At 38.7% G+C, this 21,639-nt stretch overlaps 2 protein-coding genes across 6 annotated transcripts in view; one reads left to right on the top strand and one right to left on the bottom strand.

The window, feature by feature from the left end:
• Positions 1-5,236, top strand: part of ANKRD42 (ankyrin repeat domain 42) — a 62,704-nt gene extending 57,468 nt beyond the window's left edge. The window contains exon 13 of the mRNA XM_023762187.1: positions 5,111-5,236. Coding sequence (XP_023617955.1) covers positions 5,111-5,192 — 82 coding nt within the window. The 3' untranslated portion in view covers positions 5,193-5,236. The remainder of the gene's footprint in view (positions 1-5,110) is intronic.
• CCDC90B (coiled-coil domain containing 90B) lies at positions 568-19,923 on the bottom strand. Of its 5 annotated transcripts, none has more exons than XM_006098460.3 (9): positions 19,440-19,923; positions 17,383-17,499; positions 15,454-15,557; positions 10,706-10,807; positions 10,020-10,061; positions 9,852-9,923; positions 9,703-9,756; positions 6,218-6,332; positions 568-862 (listed from the first exon to the last, which is right to left on the bottom strand). In XM_006098460.3, exons 1-9 carry the CDS (start codon positions 19,537-19,539, stop codon positions 807-809), a joined length of 762 nt encoding a protein of 253 aa, XP_006098522.1. In that variant the 5' UTR covers positions 19,540-19,923; the 3' UTR covers positions 568-806. The 5 variants fall into 5 exon arrangements, with proteins under 5 accessions (XP_006098522.1, XP_023617959.1, XP_023617958.1 ...); XM_023762191.1 differs by having other exon boundaries at positions 17,463-17,499; positions 19,440-19,537; XM_023762190.1 differs by lacking the exon at positions 6,218-6,332.
• Positions 19,924-21,639: the final 1,716 nt, after the last annotated feature.

The raw sequence follows: 21,639 nt of genomic DNA, 5'->3' as shown, positions 1-21,639 counted from the left end.
AGTCAGAGAAAGACAAGTATCACATGATCTCACTTATATGTGGAATCTAATGAACAAAATAATGACAAATAAAATAGGTCCAGATGCATGGATGCATGGAAACAGACTGACAGATTTTAGAAGGGAGGGGGATGAGAGGGGTGGGAAGAGATTAACCAAAAAACTTATATGCATAGCCTTTGGACACAGATAATAGTGTGGTAAAGGCCTAGGGTGGAACAGGGACTGGTGGAGGGGGCAAGTAGAAGGAGAATAGGAAACATCTGTCATACTATTAACAATAGAAAACAAATTTAAAAATTTTTAAATTGTTTTTAATTGTACATTATTAAAAAAAATCTCCAGCTATATGGTAAGTCACTTTAACAATCCAAACAACTTTCTTATAATATTTTATTAAATATGAAAAGGTAATTGTGTAATAGTTATCAGGAAAGTTGCATAACAAAGTATGTAGGCAGCAGATACCAAAGAAATCCTATATGATTTACACAGTTATTCGAGCAAACACCAAACTCCGGTTCAGTTTCTATAAACTATCAAAAGGATAAAGACAAAAGACCCTTCTATCTCAAATTAACCAGGTTTTAATGGCAGCTTTTCAACATAATAAAATAGACATAAAAAAACACAGACAAACTACATTTTCTTATTCTAAAACATTTTTAAGTCCATATGTACTTTGAATAATCTTGTTGTATTAAGTTTTGCTACAACTTTTAGTGTTCAAAGTAAATCTATCCTAGTTCAGTGTTTTAAGAAGTCAATGGAAGCAGTAGTAGAAGCATAATACAGTTGTTTCACTGCTATTTCCAGAATCTGTAAAATCCCAATGCTATTGCCAGGCAAGTGAACACTGAGGCTGTGAACAGAAGAAAACATGTTACAGTAGGTCATGCATTTGTGATTATTTTTTGCAGAGAGAAACAGAATAATGTCATCTTCAACTTAAATGAACAAAAAACAAAGGGAATCCAATCAGTTTTGTATCTTAGGTTTTTCATTTCCCAGAAAATGAAGCTAAAGATAAAGGATATCCTTTAGGGCAGGATACCAATTCTTCTTAAAAGCTTTCTGTATTTTAAACCCAATTAAGGATGACAGTAATTTAAAAATGTAGGTCTTATAATTTAAGAATGTATAAATTGTTTAAATCCATTATTACTATTAGCAATAACAGTGACAACTATGAACTTTAATTTCAGATCTTAGACGTGAAAAACTATTTCACTTATATTTAAAAATTTTGTAGTTAAGTTAGTAAAACTGACATCAGATCATCCATGAGAAAATTTATTTGCCTTTTCAGTACATTTAAAAATGAATTTTCTCACAAATATTAAGATTCATATTAAAAACATAAATAAAAATTGTAATGAAACTCTTTAAAAAAATTTCAGTGAGGTAGAAGCAAAGGCAGAACAAGCACCAGACTTTAACAGTTAATATACCACCTGCTCTTTGTTACATCATTCTGGACAAAAAAACCCCCTTCCTGTTCTTAAGCAGCTTAATCTGGGTGAAGCTTTTAGGAACTCCCTAGTTTCTAGTTTGTTTAAACAGCCATGACCTTTTTATGTCCATGCACAAAGATATTTTTTACCTCATTATTTATATAGAAAAAATTGGAAATAATCTATAATAGAAGTAGTCTGTGATGCCATTAAAAATAACATATACTCATAGAATAAAAGACTAAATAAAATACAATAACATGTCCTTAATGATTACTTTTAATTGGTGGGATTATAGGTGATTTTAATTTTCTTCTTTAAAATTTTTAAACAGCCATGACTTTTAAAATAGAGAAACTGAAATGAAGGGCAAACTTCAACTAAAGACAAAAGAAATGCCTTTCATAGTAAAGCTATCCTAATTTTAATGTATAAAATTATACATTATCCCATTTGATCCCATTACTTACTGAAACTTGGTTAATGACAAGATCATTTCCTTAATTTTAAGAAATGGGATTAGGTCTCTTTAAGACACATAGGAAATGAGGACATTTGAGGAGAAAGTCTAATACTAAGAGTTTCTTGTCTTGGTCAATTATATATTCTCCCATTTGATTATGCTATTATTTACCATCTTCCAACCAGGGGTCCTCAAACTTTTTAAACAGGGGGCCAGTTCACTGTCCCTCAGACCATTGGAGGACCGGACTATAGTTTAAAAAAAAACTATGAACAAATTCCTATGCACACTGCACATATCTTATTTTGAAGTAAAAAAACAAAACAGGAACAAATACAATATTTGTATTTGCATGTGGCCCGCGGGCTGTAGTTTGAGGACCCCTGTTCCAAGCAGTGTGCTAAGGAATGATTATATACATTACCTTATTTAACCATAATTAAAATCCTATGAGGTAGGTGATATCATTCCCATTGTATAGATGAGACAAGTCCGAAGCTATATTGCTACCAGTGGTGGAACCAGGACTCAACACTAAGTGTTCCTGATTCTAAAGTTGTTGTTTTTAAAGGAAACCATTCTATTATCCTATTTATCCCTTGTCACCTGAAGGACTCAATCTAATTTGTTACTTTGGGGGCTACACAGTGCTATCTAGGTGGTATATTCTTGCTAACAGAAATAGCTAAGTTGTCTTAGACTACTAGGGAGTACTTTATTGTGAGGAAGGAGGTATTTCATTCCTTTATTAGAAAACACAACACAATATGTGGGAACCACGCCAGGGTCCCCAGATAGTCCAGGTCAATGGGAACACAGAGTCCTTGTCGTCAACACACCAGAATGGCCAAGGCCTCTCTGAGCATAAGCCTAATTGGGGTGCCCACGGCCAAGATACCATGAGTGGGTGCAAGGACACACGGTATACTGTGCCCTTCTATAGCCAAAATATGACTAGCACGAAGCCTTCTTTGTCTAAGGAATAATATAAAAGTATATTACTAAGGCCAGGGTGCTGGGCAGAGCAGGGGCAAAAGAACTCAGATACAGCTACCATGTTAACCTGCTAGAGTGTGCTGGGCAGGAGAGACAGAAGAAGCTGCTGAGGCAAGGGAGCTTAGGTACCGCTAAGATGTAAGGCAGTGAGTCTAGGGGGCAGCGTGCGGCTGCTCAGATAATAGCTGTGGGTACCGACACTGATGCTGCTTTGTGGGAAAGATGTATCTGTTCACTAGCCGGTGTCCGGCTGCCTGCCTGTGTAGACTTTGCTGTGAAGGACTGTTGTGCCTGTACAGGACTGTTGTGCAACTGACTTCTGCAATAGAGACTCATTCTTATACACTCACAACTTCTCATGGCTTCTCTATCTAAGACCCAGAGTCATAGGAGGTCCAACCCTAGGCCGAGGGGCTCGGACCCAACACCTATTGTACTCGTGAGCAGAGGCTAAAGGAGGAACTTGGACTAAGTCCCCAACTGTTAGTACAGTGGGCAGGGTTCGAGAAGGAGCCACCCCTGGTGTAGTCAGGAAGAACTTAGAAGAATATATGGACTCAGGACAACTCAGAGCAGCAGTGCTGAGCAATGCTCTTGCTGTCTCTGACACAATGGTTACTGTATTTAAGTTTCTCATTTCTATTGTTGACTGTTACTTCTCATTGCTGTCATTGTGCCAACCCCAAATTGCTTTCAAATTTGTTGTTTATCTTTTATGGCCTATCTAAGACACTTCCTTTGGGTATATAAAATGCATAGGTGAGCCTGTGCCTGGTACATTTTAAGTTCTCTGTGTTAGATTTTACTACTTATCTGCCCAGAACAGAATTTGCCACATTAACTACAGATTAAATGGAAACTGCCATTATCTTACAGCTCTCGTTTCCTTGGCAATAGTGATCTGGGTCAAAGGGTGGTATATGACTCAAGATGGGCCATTCAGATCCCTTCCCTGGGATTTTCTGAATTGGAACTAAGGAAAAGGATAATTTTTCATGGTTGGTGAAACTGGAATGGTATGAGTCTGGTGGCCATGTTTATAATCCCATGGAGGAAGCTGGTTTAAGAAAATGAGACAGATATTCAGAGACAAGATACCATACAGAGAAAGTTGTGATTCCAATTATCCCTAGGCTGAAGCTATACCTCTGCCTTTCTTCCATAATTCAATATGTAAATTCCCCTTTATGCCTAAGCTAGTTCAAGTTCAAAGTATAATACTTGAAATGAACAGCACCTTGGCTGATGCATGCTGGGAAAACAAAATTATTAAGGCTTACATTTTAGAAGGATTTCTTCTCTAAGGGAAACACAAGATCTTTACTACTGGGGTTTTATTAGTATTTTTTTCTGTGTTTGTGAATCTCAGATATGTGGAGTAATACTTACTGCCTTAGTGGCAACATCTCAGGTATTCTAGCACCCAGTGGATCCACTCATGACATTAACTACCCACCTGCTGAGAGTGTGGGATTCAGATTTCCTAAAAGGCTTACCAGTAACAGCAGCAATAAACAAATAGTTGGAGAAGAAAGAGAAAGGAGACAGACAATGCCTTTAGAACTGTTGGTTGCAAATCCTCATTGAAAAAAGGAAAGGAAGATAACTTAGGAAAGGTACTTTTCCAAACAAGGACTTGCTAATTTCTTTTGCTTTTGCCATTAAGTTTATTAGAATCAGCCTTGTATAAATCCACTACTGAATGAAAGCCTTATGGAGACCATCACCTTCTTCAAACTGAATATAAATATGAAAAGGATTTTATTTTTATCTAAGATATTGATTCTTTTAGTAAATACTCTAGAGCAGTGGTTCTCAACCTTCTGGCCCTTTAAATACAGTTCTTCATGTTGTGACCCAACCATAAAATTATTTTCGTTGCTACTTCATAACTGTAATGTTGCTACTGTTATGAATCGTAATGTAAATATCTGATATGCAGGATGGTCTTAGGCGACCCCTGTGAAAGGGTCGTTCGACCGCCAAAGGGGTCGCAACCCACAGATTGAGAACCGCTGCTCTAGAGGAAGCTGAGTGGATTTGAAACTCTTCCTAAACTGGGTTGCTGTAAAATCCATTTTGAAAGTGGAAACAAACTGGCTGTTTGGAAATTTTCCCTGAGCATTACCACTGAATGGATCTCTAGTTCCAGAGACTTTGCTAGAATGAGGGTTTTCAAAACTTGTTTTCCCCTTAGAACCCTTTCTTCAAATGAATCTTTGGCAGAAGCCCAATATTTTAAAAAGATAGAAGCTGAGGCATTCAAGTTGAAGAAATAAAGGGGGTGCATCGCTGAAGGCCAGGGGCTCCATCTTCACTCCTACTGCCACCTCATCATCATTAGCGGCTGCCCAGAAAAACCACTGATAGTATAAATCAGCAATTTTATTTTGGACAGCAGTTCAATAATATGAAAACTTTTAAATGTGCACATCTTTTAAACACAAAAAGTATAAATGTGCAAAGCAATTTATATAGAAATACTAGCATGAGGGCACAAAGGGGTGTGTGTGTTTACCCAAACACAAACATATATACGGCTGTTCAGTGCATTGTTTTTAATAATGAAAAGCTGGTAGCAGAAAAGTTGTCTGTACAATATGATCTAATTATTATTTTTAAAAATTGTAATGTTTATATAAAGAAGAGAAATCCTGAAAGATATATACTACTAATAGTAAATACCTATGAGGGAGTAAAAGGCTTTAACTTTTACTATATAGTTTCTGAATTACAAGAATCACTTATAATGAAAATATATTACTTTTTATAAAAAGAAAAAAAAAGTACTATTTGACTAGGGCATTTTTCCTACCTCCTTGGGGTCCTGTAATTGGTTCAGGTCCCATGGTACTTGAGGAGTCTAGTATGGGACAAATAATCTAATTTTGGGGTAGTATCTGTGCTCAGTCAGTTGGATTCAAGGTAGGAGATATTTCCCCCCTTTGCTTGCTATAATTTTTAATGGCCTACATATATTTTAGCTATAATTTCCTGTAAGTCCACTCTGATGGAAGAGCACAGCAATAAAAATAACATTTTTTTAAATTGTAGAATACCTAGTTCATCTTTGCAGCATTTTGTACTTGTGTTTATATATTTCTTGGATATCGATAAGTTTTTTCCTATTAGTAAGTTGCCTGTTAAACTTATATCCTAATCTTATTGCCTTCCAAACTTAGAGTCTTCACACACTGCAGGGACCAAGCAATAAAGGAAACCTCCATTTTTTCTTCTTTGCTGGCCATGGTTACCTTGGGAGGTAGGAGCTGACAGGTCTGATAATCAAATAACACAGCCTTACCTGCAAGATAACGAATTGTCTCAAGCTTGTTAGATTCCATTAGTGTTTTTAAAGAAGCAATTTCAGTGTCAATTTTATTACTGGTCTCTGAAATAATACTTTTGGTTATGGTATCCTGTAATAAATGAGAATAAATACAATTAAGTTTTGTCCTCAATATATTATTGGGAAAATATTTACATTAAAAATATTATTTATGTGTGATTTTGTGTATTACAATAGTCTTTTTAATCCTCACCCAAGAATATTTTTTCTATTGATTTTTTAGAGAGAGTACAAGAGAGGGAGGAGGGAAAGCGAGAGCAAGAGAGCAAGAGAGAGAGAAACACTGATGTGAGAGACACACAGATTAGCTGCCTCCTGCATATACCGATTGGGGCCAGGAATCAAACCTGCAACTGAGGTATGTGCCCTTGACTGAGAATTGAACCCGAGACCTTTCTGTCCGCGGCCAATGCTCTACCCACTGAGAAAAACTGGCCAGGGCTTTTTTTTTTAAATAATGTTTTTATTGATTTCAGGGAGAGGAAGGGAGAGGGAGAGAGGGATAAAAACATCAATGATGAGAGAGAATCATTCATCGGTTGCCTCCTGCATGGCCCTCACTGAGGATTGAGCCCACAATATGGGCATGTGCCCTGACCGGGAATCAAACCATGACCTCCTGAATCATGGGCCGACGCTCAACAAAAATCTTAAGTGGGGCAACAGTTAAAAGCAGTGTGATATTAAGAAAAAACATTATGTGAATATTACAGACTAACAAAAAATATCCCTTCTACCCTGATATTTGGAGACCAATTATTAGGATTATCAAATTCTGGTGATAATCCTACTAAAAGCCTCATAGTAAGTTATTTGAGACTTAAATATATAAGAGGATAAACTAAGAAGAAAAAAATTCACCATATTTTTCTGTGTATATGATGCCCCCACTTTTCCAATCCCAAATTAAGAAATAAATATTTTTTTTCCCTGTATATATTTGGATAACCTTTTTTTAAAAAAATTCTGTTTTATTGCTTAAAGTATTACAAAGAGTATTACATATGTCTCCTTTTTTTTTCTCTCCTTGACCTTCCCCTGGCCTCCCCTACCCCCCAGCGTCTTGTGTACATTGGTTATGCTTATATGCATGCATACAAGTCCTTTGGTTGATCTCTTACCCACCCCCCCAACCCTCCCTGGCCTTCCTGCTGTAGTGTGACAGTCTGTTCGATGTTGTTCTGCCTCTGTATCTATTTTTGTTCATCAGTTTATAATGCTGTTAATTATCCATAAATGAGTGAGATCATGTGGTATTTTTCTTTCATTGACTGGCTTATTTCACTTAGCATAATGCTCTCTAGTTCCATCCATGCTGTTGCCAATGGTAAGAATTCCTTCTTTTTTACAGCAGCATAGTATTCCATTGTGTAGATGTACCACAGTTTTCTAATCCATTCATCTGCTGATGGGCACTTAGGCTGTTTCCAGATCTTAGCTATGGTGAATTGTGCTGCTATGAACATAGAGGTGCATTTATCCTTTCTGATTGGTGTTTCTGTTTTCTTGGGATATATTCCTAGAAGTGGGATCACTGGGTCAAATGGGAGTTCAATTTTTAACTTTTTGAGGACACTCCATACTGTCTTCCATAGTGACTGCACCAGTTTGCATTCCCACCAGCAGTGCACGAGGGTTCCTTTTTCTCTGCATCCTCTCCAGCACTTGTTGTTTGTTGATGATAGCCATTCTGACAGGTGTGAGATGGTACCTCACTGTTGTTTTGATTTGCATTTCTTGGATGATTAGTGACTTTGAGCATGTTTTCATATGTCTCTTGGCTTTCTGAATGTCCTCTTTTGAAAAGTGTCTATTTAGGGCTCTTTTGCCCATTTTTTGATTGGATTGTTTATCTTCATTTTGTTAAGTTGAATGAGTTCCCTATAAATGTTGGAGATTAAACCCTTATCGGTGATAACATTGGCAAATATGTTCTCCCATGCAGTGAGCAAGAAATCAATATTTTAAACATTTTGCTGTTTTTCCTCTAAAGGCCTTCTCTTTTTTTGGTATCTTAAGGAGTTGTTTTTCCTGTTTTCTACACTCAGTGGGAGGAGGTCCAAATTGTCTCTCTGCAGCTCTATTTCCATGCTCTTTTGCATAGATGATTACATTCAGTTTGAATTTTGCAGAGTAAGACAAATGCTTACCGGTATTTATCTTTTTATTTTTTGACATCTTTATGGGCTCAGAATGCTTCGGTCCCTGTTGCATCTGTGCACTTTCCACCTCCAATTCCAGCATCAGCTGATGTCAGTAACAATAAGGCTTGTGATTGGAGGAAGCCTGTTTGACAAGGTATGGGCAGCTATGCACCGCGCATGGCTGCCTCCTAGGCTGACTTCTGTGTATAAGATGTCCCTCAATTTTCAGTCGAACGATTTTAGAAAAAAAATAGCGTCTTATACACAGAAAAATACGGTAGTCATTGAACTATCACTTTATGTATAGAAAGGCTAAGGTAGTTAAAAATTTAAATATATTTTGCAGAAGAAAAAACCTGACCAGGTTTATAATGTGAGCTGGCACCAACATTAAAGGAAATGGCAGAAATGCTTGTTGGGTAACACTGAATACTATGTGTATAGGAACTAAGAGATGGGAAGAGAGAGAAAATGGTACTGAGAGCTCAGAAATTAGCTGTGAGAGAATTATTACATTTCCTTATCTCCTTTATCTGGCCAAAAAGTAAGAGGACAGAATAGGATGCTAAGAAGGGCAAATGGAACCTTCCCTTCTATTAAATTAGAAGCAAGAAAGTGCTCTCTTCTGTTAGAATGTAGACCAAATGGCTTTTAACTTTTAAGAAAAGGACTAGGCAAAGCCAGAAAGCTGGGTTTTACTCAAGCCACAGAGATTAATGATTACAATTTAGGATTACTGAGAAGATAACCATTAACAATGAGTATGGGGTTTAAAATCCAGGTTCATATCCCAGCTCTACCACTTATTAGCTGTGTGACCTTAATGTCCCTTCGCCTCATTTTTTAAATTGGTGAAAAGGGAATAAGCCTGCCTGCCTCACAGAGGCTGATGTGTAAGGATTAAATAACAGACAAAAGTAAAGCAAGTAGAACAATATCTAACATATAATAAGCACTCATTAAATATTTACTATTATTGTTTAAAATTTAAAGGTAATTTAATCTAGACACTTAAATACTAATTATGAATCCTTTATTTTTTATATGAAAGTAATTTAGTTTGAAAAAAGTATGCTACCAGGAAAGCTTGGTTCTGACTCAGCGGTCACAGCTCAGGTACTATCACCCACCTGGTGGCATTATCCCCAGTGCTGGTCAACCATAAAAGCTATGAGGAAATCATGGATTCTTTAGGGCTAGCTGTTTAAAGTCCAAACTTATAAAATGATACACATAAAAGCAGGTACACAAGGCCTGAGAGATGTACAAAAGAGAAATGTTTACATACTAACTTACCTTTTTGGTAAATTCTGTGGTTGCTTCCATAAGTTTCTTTTCTTGATCTGTAAACTAAAGGATATGATGCATCAGGAGGTTAAGAAAAAAGACTAACAAGGATTAAAAAGCAGCAAGCAACCAAGAAAATGCATTTAAAAGCTCATTACCATATCTGTTACTCTGCTCCTTTCTAGGTTGATATCCAGTTTATTATCTGCTCTGATTCGACTGGTTTCATTCTTTAAAGAAAGTAAAAATATTTAAAGAGTTGATCTTGTAATGAGTATTTTGAAAATAATAAAATATTTTTAAATGGGAAGAAACATTTCACTTACTATTAATTGTTGCTTAACTTGTTCTAATTCACTCTTCATTTTCTAGATGTAAGAAAGATCACATACAATTAGCATTAAACCAAAAGCCTATATTATGACTTTTTCCTCATAAAATTTGAAACCCTAGATTAGCAAAAACTGGGTGATCTAAGGATTTGATTAAAAATAAAGATAAAAAAGAATAATTCATCATATTTAGAAAATAATTCTTAGGAAAACATTAGAAAATATATTTGTTTTAGTTTTCTACTTTTTAAAACAACTGATATTCTGCATTTAAAACAGTTAATCTACTGGATAACAAATTTCCCCTGAATTACAAAAAACACATTTTTCTCTTAAATGACTAATTAGTGCAGAATCAAATAAAATGGAAAATACCACATTACTTTCAGTTTTGAGAACATTATACTATGCGCTATTCTAAAATTGTATATAATATAAAGAGTTCAAATATCTAAGTGACTTTTATACATATAAAATACAACTCTTATTCTTTACTATGCAAGAAACTATGCTTTATACATCAAAAGATTAGGTATGGTTAAACATATAGTCTATTTTTATCTAAAAATTTGTAAATAATTATTTAGTAACCACATAAAATTATTTGGTCCTATTATTCACCAAGTAGACCACTTGTGAAGTCAGTTATTTTATTAGTAATAAACTGAAACTTGTGTCACCTCGTTCTCTGCTCTCAGATTTGCAAATTCACTTTTCTCTAGGATGACCATGTCTTTCCTGATAGAGTCCAAATGAGCCATTAGCTGTTGTACTGTTATTTCCTAGAAAATAAAATAAAATAATCTAATGATCTATGGAAAGTCATCCCCCTACATGGAGTCATTTTCATGAAACTTCAGTTTCATATGCTAAAGATACAATGTCGCTTGGCTAAGTAAAACAAAACAACATATAAAACCTACATACCTGGATTATCAAAATGAAAAGCAACAGGAGATTCAAGGAAGAAAAAGTATTTCCCAGGCCTAGTCAGTTGCTCAGTGGTTAGAACGCCGGCCTTCAGACTGAAGGTTTAAGGACATATACCTCAGTTACAGGCTCAATCTCTAACCTGGTCAGGGCACGTGTGAGAGGCAACCAATCGATGAGTCTTTCTCATATTGATGTTTCTCTCTTTCTCTGTCTCTCTCCTGCCCTTCCACTCTCTCTAAAAATCAATGGAAAAAATATCCTCAGGTGGGAACTAACAAAAAAATTAAAAAAAGTATTTCCTGAAGTGAAATAAATGTCTGGAAACATTTATGAAAGAATCCCAATAAAGTATTTATTTGACATCTATGAGTTCCTCAACAAAAAATGGCTACATGGAAAGGGTTTTGTTAATCATTTTACTGCTTTGAGGGATTTTCTACCATCAGAAAATTCCAGGGTACTGGATAAGACTCAGAAGTTAAGTAGTAAAACAAAATAGGTAGAAGTATGATTTAAATAACTACCCCTTGTCAGCATAATTAGTGATTTTTAAATGGCATTTCAATTCTGTATCTCTCAGCTGAAAACAGATAAAGCAAGAGATACATTGAAATGAATAGGAAAAAAAACATTTTTAGCTATTAATTAGTTGATTTTTGTTAAACCTTTAAGCCAATTTGTATTTTATCAAAATAAGTTTGCCCATTCCTGGTGGCAACATCATGAGTAAATTAATATAAACACACACACAAAATAAATAAAATAAATTCCTGGGTAACTTTCCCATATTCAGCACTACAAGAATATGTGGAAAAAAAAGGTGATTCCTATCTGATAGATTTATAAGCTTTTGCTTTGCTAAAGAGGGACATTTCAACACTAAACTTTTTTTTTTGTTGTTAATCCTTACCTGAGGATATTTTTTTTCCATTGATTTTTAGAGAGAGTGGAAGGAAGGGGAAGATACAGAGAGAGAGAAACATCGATGTCTCTCTCACCGATTGGTTGCCTCCTACATGTGGCCCCAACTGGGGCCCAAATGAGCCTGCAACCCAGGTAACATGCCCTTGACCCTTCAGTCCTTGGCCAACAACGCTCTAACCGCTGAGCCAAACTGGCTAGGGTTTAACACTAAACTTCTTACACTTGGTAGCTTGTTGACTCATTTCTCCTTCTTGACCAAAAGAAAAAGCAGATGAGGATGTAGCCAGGAAAAGGACCCTCAATACAGGGTATATAAACAAAACCAAAAAAGCCTAAGAAAGACCAGGATCACTAGTGGAACTCCCATTTTTCTGGTCACAGTTTGTAGCCAGGAGTGCATTGTTGAGTTTACAGTCCTCCACTGACCAATATGGGCAAGAAAGACTATTTCAAAACTGACCTGACTTTTAGAAAACAGGCTATCACAGTTCCAGATGCATGACCAAGAAATGACTCAGTCTTCAAAGGGTCTGGAATGCACAACGTTCTCCAATGACAACTCCCAGATGGCACAGTCATAATGGAGTAGATGTTAAAAATGTGAGTTCTGGAGTCAAGCTGCCTGGCTTTGAATCCAAATGCTGCCATTTACTGTGAGACTTTGGGAAAGTTATTTAATTTATTTGACCTCACTAGTAAAATGTAAATAACAACAGTACCTACACCTATTTGGAGAATTAAATGAGACAGTGCACATCAAATGCTTAATGTAATACTTGACACATGGTGAGCACTCAAAGAATGTTGGCTATTATTAATATTACCAGAGACAGGGATGTGATTGCTGACGCAGGCCAGTGTAACACCAATGTTTTGATGTGGGGACGTTTTGCCTTAAATAATAATCCTATCATAAAAATTATTTTTTGCTGTGCACAATAAACATCCGAGTCTTATGCCTTCCCTAACCTTCATCCTTATTATTGGGGGTAGGAGGTTCATTTCCTTTTTGCAGTTCTATTTGATATAGTCATGAGATTTAGTTCAGAAGTCATATAATGTCATTATGAAGGAGTTCTAAAACATTAAGCATAATGTTAATCTTTATTTTGAATCTTTAATAAAATGTTATTACTGAGACTATGTAGAGAATAGCTGAAAATGTAATCATAGATTTCTTTGGAGTCTGAACCTGGATAAGGAATTGTACTATGACCCTAATAGCCTCTATTTATCTCCATTTCCTCCTTTAAATACAGTTTGTGATTCAACAGGCCTATAAAACAGCACAGGTATCCATCTTCAAAAACTTGAAATGGAAAAGTATAATCCAGTATCAAGTAGTCAAATCTATTAAGTGTAATCATTGTAATTATTAAGGAGCCACCAGAGAATATGAATATAATTCAGATTATAAGTGAATTCAGAATATAACTATTCTCAGACTGAGCAGACTCGACTTAGTATGGCCCTTCCTGAAGTGATCAAGTACAAAGCTTGTTTGTCCATTGGCCCTGAGCCTCACTCCCATCTTCATGACATCTATGTGCGTTATTCTATCCTAGAGGTGGGGTCAGCAAGGGGATTGGGCTCAAGGATGGAATGGGATTTCAATGTCACACACCACTAATAAAAAAACCCCCAAAAGTTTAGCAGTAATATTCCTACATCTGATCCTACATTTTGAATATATGATTAAATGGTCCTGGCAGAGGCATCCCTGCCTGGCCGGACCCTACCCCCAACCAGCTTTCCCTCCACCTCACTCTCCTCTTCCCCCTCCCCAGGTTTTTTTTTTTTCCGGGTTGCTGCCCCTAAGGAGCCTGAAAAAAAAAAAGTCCTGGCAACATAAACATTTCTCAAACCAGTTTTAACTCACTATTACATATCGGGTAAACTTAAAAATCTGATTTAAGAGTATATTAATTTATTAAAAACTAGAGGTCCGGTGCACGAAATTCATGCATGGGATGAGGAGGGGGAGGCAGGTGTTCCTCAGCCCAGCCTGTGCCCTCTCGCAATCCAGCTCGCAATCTGGGGCCCCTTGAGTAGGGTCCCTAGGCCTGGCAGGCGATCAGGGCCTATCGAGGCTTTCCTTCCCCCGTCACCTGCTGCGGGCAGCTGGCCCCGCCCCCACCACTGCTTGCCATCTGTGTGGTGGTGATGCCCCATTCCCCTGCCACTGGTAGCCTCCCTCTGCAGGCGACAGGCGTGGGTGCGACCACTTGGCTGGCCTGGGCCTCCCTCTGCAGGGTGATCTCTGGCCAGCCCTGCACACACGCCACAGCATCTCTGGCCAGTGGCCTGGACCTCCCTCTGCGGGGCAATTATGGGGTCCCCCAACCAATCGCATCGCACCCGCCTTGGCTGGGTTGGCACCAGTGCCTGTCATAGTGTGGTCATTCGGATGGTGGTCTGCTGTTTGATCGATTTGCATATTACACTTTTATTATTATAGATGTCAGTAGCTCCATTAGCTCTTTCAGGATAGCTTGGAGAGTTGGGAGTTGGCTTTTTCTCAGTAGATTTAGTAGTCTATTATGATTCTGAATAAGTTAAGCTAAAATAATGCACATACAAATTTTCAGGTAAGTTAAATTCAGGAGTTGAATACTCTTAATTCTAAATGTCTAATTGGAAATTATTGTAAATATCTTTAAAAAGTTTTTGGTCCTTCATGACCTTTAATGTAATGGTATTTTATGTAAGAGCTGCTAATTTTACACAAGAAAGAAACCCTCTGCTGTGAAATACTTATCTAAGGAAGTTGAAAATTGGAAAATTAAAAAAATATAACCTTAAGAAGATTCTTAAACATAGTGAATTGATTCATGACAAACTATGAATTATTTCACAGTTAGGTTCACTGAGCTTATTCTATTCTTTATATAAACTTGTCGCTTTTGTTCATAGCACCACAATGACAACTCTTGCGAATTACTCAACCTCTCTGATCATCTTTTCAGTGGCAAAAGAGAAAAATTCTACCTACATTTCAAGGTTGTTAGAGTGGTTAAATAAGTGAGAAGTCCCCAACATTTGTGCCTCTAACATCTTAAGTTCTTAGTAAATGGCATTATTTTGACTTAAAGGATTTGTGTATCCAGTCAAATTAAAGCATCTTAGCCAGGTGATTTATGAAGTCCTTCCCAGCCTTCTGTCCTTCTAAGTTTGTGAAAATTAAGCAGAATTTACGCATGACTGCAGTAAAATATTTTTATTATATAGAAGGATTAGCTTTTCTACTGCGATGGGCTTTCAACAGGGAAAAAGTTGTTTCACTAATGATCCACCACCATCTCATGATTCTAATAATATAATTATCTTACAATGAATGATTTGACAAAATTTCATTCTCGGTGTTACCATAATTGTTATGACTATTCTCACTCCTTAATCTTTCTAGGTACTGACTTTAGTAAAGGTTTTTTGTTTGTTTTCTTTTTGATCCCTTTAGAGGGAACAATAAGGAAGATGCAGGTGTGTGGGGGAGGTCATTGGGCAGACAGAGATGCAGTTATAAAACAGATTGTCTAATGAAACTTAGAAGTGATAAAAAAGAAAATGTTACCTGTTGAGCTTGAGTGACCATCTCCTTATAGATTGAATCCAAGCTGACATTTGATAAAGTGGTTAATGCTGATACAATTGTTTCTGCTTGTGCTTTGTCAAATCCTGTAGGCATTAAATAGGTATTTATATATTTTTAAAAGTGCACATTCTTATCAGAATAGACAGCTGGAATAACTTTCCCTATAAATTGTTGTTTTTATAAAATGGTTACAATAAAAATTTGGCAGATTATGCTAAATTACTCTCTAAAAGCAATCTACAATTTTAATGCCCACTGTCCATTATCCCAATCTATAGCAACACTGATATTACTAGTCTTATTTATTATTTATTAATTTTTAATTGTACATTTCATTTTGAGATACTTTTAGTTTTATTTATTTTAAATAAAAAATACATTTACATGGTGTAAAGTTGAAAATGTATGAAGGGTGAGAGGTCTCTGTTCCAGTTATATTTTACTACATAGCAAACCACCCCAAATAGTGGCATAATACAGTAACAAGCAAGTCAGTTCTCCTTCAGGAGTCTTTTTAGTTTTTTTTACTTTTGAGTGTATAAGTGCCATAAAAAATGGTATTGCATTGGTTATTTTAAATATATTTTATTGATTTTTTACAGAGAGGAAGGGAGAGGGATAGAGAGTTAGAAACATCGATGAGAGAGAAACATCAATCAGCTGCCTCCTGCACACACCCTACTGGGGATGTGCCCACAACCAAGGTACATGCCCTTGACCGGAATTGAACCTGGGACCCTTGAGTCGGGAGGCCGATGCTCTATCCACTGAGCCAAACTGGTTAGGGCTGCATTGGTTATTTTAATCTGTACTTAAAATTTGCATTTCCGGGGCCCTAACTGGTTTGGCTCAGTGGATAGAGCGTCAGCCTGCGGACTCAAACATCCCAGGTTCGATTCCTGTCAAGAGCATGTACCTTGGTTGCGGGCACATCTCCAGTAGGGAGTGTGCAGGAGGCAGCTGATCGATGTTTCTAACTCTCTATCCCTGTCCCTTCCTCTCTGTAAAAAAAATAAAAAAAAAAAAATAGCATTTCCTTGGTCAAACATCTTTACATATACTTATTGACTACTGATATTTATTTTTCTGTGAGCTATTTGTTTATAGCTTTTGCCCATTTTTCTGTAAAATTGCTGAACTTTTTCTTATCAATTCATATGGACTCTTTATTAGAACATAGGCTCATTGTCATGTTTCTGCAAAAAAATATTTCTGTATCACATCTGTCAGTATTTACTTTAATTGCTTTAGAATTTTATGTTTTGCTCCTTCTAAAAATCTAAACATACTCTATATTCTAGTACTCTATTATAGTTTTTCTTTCATTTTTTATATTTACTTTTAGTCAATCTAAAATTTATTTTTCAGTAAGGAGATCATATATATTTTTCCCAATGGCTAGTCAGTTACCATAACTCATTTATTAAATAGTCCTTCCTTTCCCTAGCTGTGATATTTTATTGCTTGCTAAGCCCATATATGTGTGTGTGTCTGATTCCCATTCTATAATCTACTTTTCTATGTGATATTACATATTTAAATGAATGTTTTGATATCTGGTCAGTTTTTGTGCTTGTTTCTTTATTTTCTTTTTTGCTGTTCTTAAACATTGTCCTTGTACGTCCACATTCTCTTCAGTATCAGCCTAGAAACTCGTTTATCTTTTCTTTTTTACATAATTGGAATCACTCTATACATGTAATTTTACATAATGCTTTTTTCACTTACATACTTGAACATAATCAAGCCATACCATTTTTTATGACTATAAAATATTCCATTGTCTGGATGGCACTTACATTTAAATAGTGACTCTTAATTGTTCCTAATAGTGATATTGTCTTGACTAGGTAATATATCATGAGTGGTGTTAATTTACTTCTGTCGAGAGATACCCATGTTTCTCACCATGAGTTTCCAAGTTCTGAACCAATGCATGGGTATCAAAAGTTAATTTCCTTTGTTCTAAAGGAGTTATGTCCACTCGCCTTATATCATGTCCTTTGGTTGTGGTGGTTAAGAAGTCTGAAAAGAGAAGACAATATTTTTATTTCTTGTTGTAACTAACAGAAGCATCATACTTCAGCTTCTAAAGCATTTTCCCCATTTATTTATAATACAGTTCCAGCTCTTCTACTTAGGAATTCTGTAATTTCAGGCAAGATAACTGACTCCTCTGAGTCTATCATTATTTGGCATAACAAACATTCAATAAATGTTTCCTTCTTTTAGTCTTTAGAAATGTTTAAGAGTCATTCTAAAATAATATACATCAAAAGCTTTGATTATCACTGCCACATCTCTACTAGAGAACATAAATTGCCCAACTGGCCTCAGTGCTCAAAAGTTTTTTATAGAGCTATGAGAATTTTTAATACCTATATCCCCATCCAAAGTAGCTTTCTGTACTCCCACACTCTTACATATTCTGTTCATTTCCCACATAGTTCTCAGTTTTAATTTGAAATTATGTATGGTTTGTTTTCCTGAATCACAATATAAGCTCCATGAGGCCCTGACTGTTTTTCATTACTGTTTTTTTTTTTTTATTAATACCTAGAACAGTGGTTGGAAATAGTTGGGCTAAAATATTTTATTGTTGAATCAATGAATTTGACTTTAAAAGCTGGAGTATTTACTGTTAACACCAAAGCCCTAGGAAGTTTCACATTTTAAAAATATATGTCCTGTTTCAATAAATTCCCAATTTTTAAGGCATAGAAATAGATGATGAGCAAAATCAGACATAACATGTTTTCATTGACTTTATAGGTTAGTAGGCAGGAAATAGATTTTTAAAAAATCTAAATATAAACTCAATTCAAATGATGAAAAGAGTAAGGGGCCACTTAAGGTTTCTCCAATAGATTCAAGAGCCATAACTCAGCAAACATGTTGAAGCATTATCGTTTACTTATGGTGATGTATTACCAGTATTATATGCACTTCAAAGTTCTCTAAAACGGTTTAATATTGTTTTCATTTGAATATGTAAACAAAGTTCACCTCTAAAAGTTTACACAGATAGGACTGAGATTGGGGTGACTTCCCAGGGTTCAAAAAATGCCACCTCCTTTTTGTAAAGGCCATCTCATGTGCATGCAAGTTAAACACCTAAATACAGAACCAACCAGCTTGTGAAGGACCCTGGCAGCTGACAGCCTCTTACGGGGAATCAGCAACTGCGTCTGACTGGGAGTAAAACGGAGCAATGCACCCAACAGCACAAAACACCGCGGGTGCCGTTGGCATCTCACCCGGCCCTGGAGATGCCAGGTGAGCACAGGATGCTAACGTTAGTGCCGAGCGCCCACCGTGGGCAGTCTTACGGGTTTAAAACTTGGGGGTGGGGGGCGAGGGAGGTTCTGAAAACCTCTCTCGGAATAAAGTCAGATGCCCTTCAGGACACACTGCTCACAGGGCTGCCCACGCTGAACCTGGAAGTCCCAGTACCCACACTGATTGGTTTTTGAACGGCCACGGCCGATGAGCGCAGAGAACCGGACATCACGGCGAGAATAAAGCGGGCCCGGCAGACGCTGCAGCCTCCCCGTCACCTGGGCTCGGGGCCAGCTCCTACATAACAGTCTAAACGTGAACAGGCCACGAGAAGACCGGGCTCTCCCGACACCGACTCCCTGACGCGGGCACCCGACAGACCTACGGGAGGGCGGGGACCTCCGGCTCCTTTGACAATGAAAAGGCAAAGGAAGAAGCCCGGCGGGACTCTCGCGGTGCCGACGGGGGGCGGGGGGAACCCCAGGCCTTCCGAGGCTCGCTCTCAGAAGGGGCAGGCAGTCCTCCCCGAAGGCCTGGCCCACCCCGGGCGCGGCCGGGCAGCAGGGTCTCCAGCCCCAGGAGAGCGCCGGGCAGGAGGGCGTGGCACCCGCACCCTCGACCTGGGCTCGCTGGAGCATCCTTTCTCTGGGACGCACTCCGACCTCGGGACACGGGGCCTTCCTCACCTCTCCGCAGGGCCGGCGAGAAACGCCCGCGGGGGGTTGAAACCCGGCGGCCCACGAGGCTTTCAGAGCGCAGGAGCTGCCAGACACTGCGACCCCACATATCTCGAGTTTCCCGGTCAGCGGAAGCGAAAGGCTGGGTGGATCACGCTCAGACTTTCGGGGACGGTAGTTCTGGCGCCGCGAGGATGCTGGGAAATGTAGTTTTCGACCTGTGGCAACAGCCCCGCCCAGCGCCAGCTCGCACAGCGGCTCCGCAAAGCCGGGCCTCCTCCCAGACGGACCCACAATTGACTGGCATAGGTCAGAGCGTCTCCGCCTCGCCCACCACCCTTCCCAGCCCCTACGCGCCGTTACCGCCCTAAGGAAGCGGCATCTTGTCTTTGAACCTCCTGGCGCCCGCTTCCTGGCAACGAGGTACAGTTCAACAGCAGAATAACCCTGGAGAACTAGCGTCCATTGCGCCTTTGGGTCGCTGGGAGATGGAGTCACATTTAGCCGCATAGCAACCTGGGACCTGAAGTCCTTAGCCACTAAGCCTTCTGGGGAGGGAGGGCGGTCACGTAAAACCCTTCTGGGAAATGTAGTCCAGAGAAGTCCTCATTCTTGCTGCCTTACATCCTGCGGCTTCGCCCTCTGGTGCACAGGAGGAGGAACTTGAGCTGGTCGAGTCCCTCTTCAGGGAAACTGAATTCCTCTGCTTCTAGGGTAGACCTGATGCTATGCACCACTTACCCCTCTCAGACCTCAGTTATTTCAGAGTTTGCTCCACTTGGTAAAATGCTGAAAGTAACAACACACAGTAGTTGAGGAGCTAATACACTTTTTTTTTTTTTGTAGATCTACAAAATGGCAACAATCATTAGTTTTAAATGGCTTAATTATTCTCATAAGTATCCAAACAGTTGCCACTAGATTTTCCTTGCTGTTTGGGGAACATCAGCTACGTAAAAAGTACCATTCTACCCACTGAGGCACGTTAAAAAGCAGCCTAGTTTATCCGAACCTCAGAGGCCAGTAGGGGGCAGAGAAGTGGGTCCTGGATTTTTCACTGTGAAGGACCACTTTTGTTATTAATTTTTACCCTTATGTGCCTCAAATTTAAACACTCATTATCAACCACATGTAGGAAACTATTATTTATTTTACTATATTCAATTAATTCAAGACTGTTAGTCAGTACTGTAAGCAATGCCGATCCAACACCAAGCTGATACGTTTCAGCTGAAGGCAAAGGCACTTGCCAATTTTTTTGGTGGTTTCCAGTTTTATCTCCAGTGATGGTACAATTTATTTAGACATTTTGAAATTCCAGAACCCTCTCCAGGACCCCAGTGCTCCTTCCTCTGGGGCCCAGAGGTTTGGGGACTCAGGTTGGACACAATTGCATGAGATGGCATATGGCCTTCCAGCACAGTGACCGTAGCTTTGGTGACTTCAAGGAGAGAAGGTGCAGCCTGTAACACTCACACGAGTCAGGCCCTTTCTCCTGGAGTAGATGGGAAGGAATCCCAGTGTACTTTTGGAAGCAGGTGAATGAGACAGAGAGACAGCACAGGACCCAGTGGTCTCCATTTCCTTTCTTAGCTTACTTGGAGTTCTTGACACTAGAGGGAGTATGAGGACAGAACAGAGGACAATCCTTTGCTCTTATTCCTGCAACTCATTTTACAGTTTATGAGTCAGAGGAGCCCATTGTTACAAAAGCTTTGTGTTACTTTATGTTAATACTAGAGGCTTGGTGCATGAAATTTGTGCAGGGTAGGGTCCCTAGGCCTGGCCTCCCCACCCCCCTGCTTCCTCCTTCCTTGGTTCCCTCAGTGCCCCTCTGCCACCACTGGTTGCCCGCCATGTTCTGTGCTGCCCCCTGGTGGTCAGCGCACATAATAGTGAGTGATTGAACTGCCAAGTGGACAATTTGCATATTAGCCTCTTATCTATATAGTCTAGAGGCCCGGTGCACAAAAATTTGTGCACTCAGGAGGTGGGGGGTCCCTCAGCCTGGCCTGTGCCCTCTCGCAGTCTGGGACCCCTCGGGGGATACCACCTGCTGGCTTAGGCCCACTCCCCGGGGGATTGGGCCTAAGCTGGCAATCAGACATCCCTCTGACAGCCCAGGAGCCTCGGGGGATGTCCACTTGCCAGCGGGGAGCAGGCCTAAGCTGCAGTCGGACATCCTTAGTGCTGCTGAGGAGGCGGGAGA

This window comes from Myotis lucifugus, unplaced genomic scaffold (assembly GCF_000147115.1).
Source record: "Myotis lucifugus unplaced genomic scaffold, Myoluc2.0 scaffold_236, whole genome shotgun sequence".
Lineage (NCBI taxonomy): Eukaryota > Metazoa > Chordata > Mammalia > Chiroptera > Vespertilionidae > Myotis > Myotis lucifugus.
The sequence above is the reverse complement of the archived record's forward strand: the minus strand, read 5'-3'. Positions and strand labels throughout refer to the sequence as shown.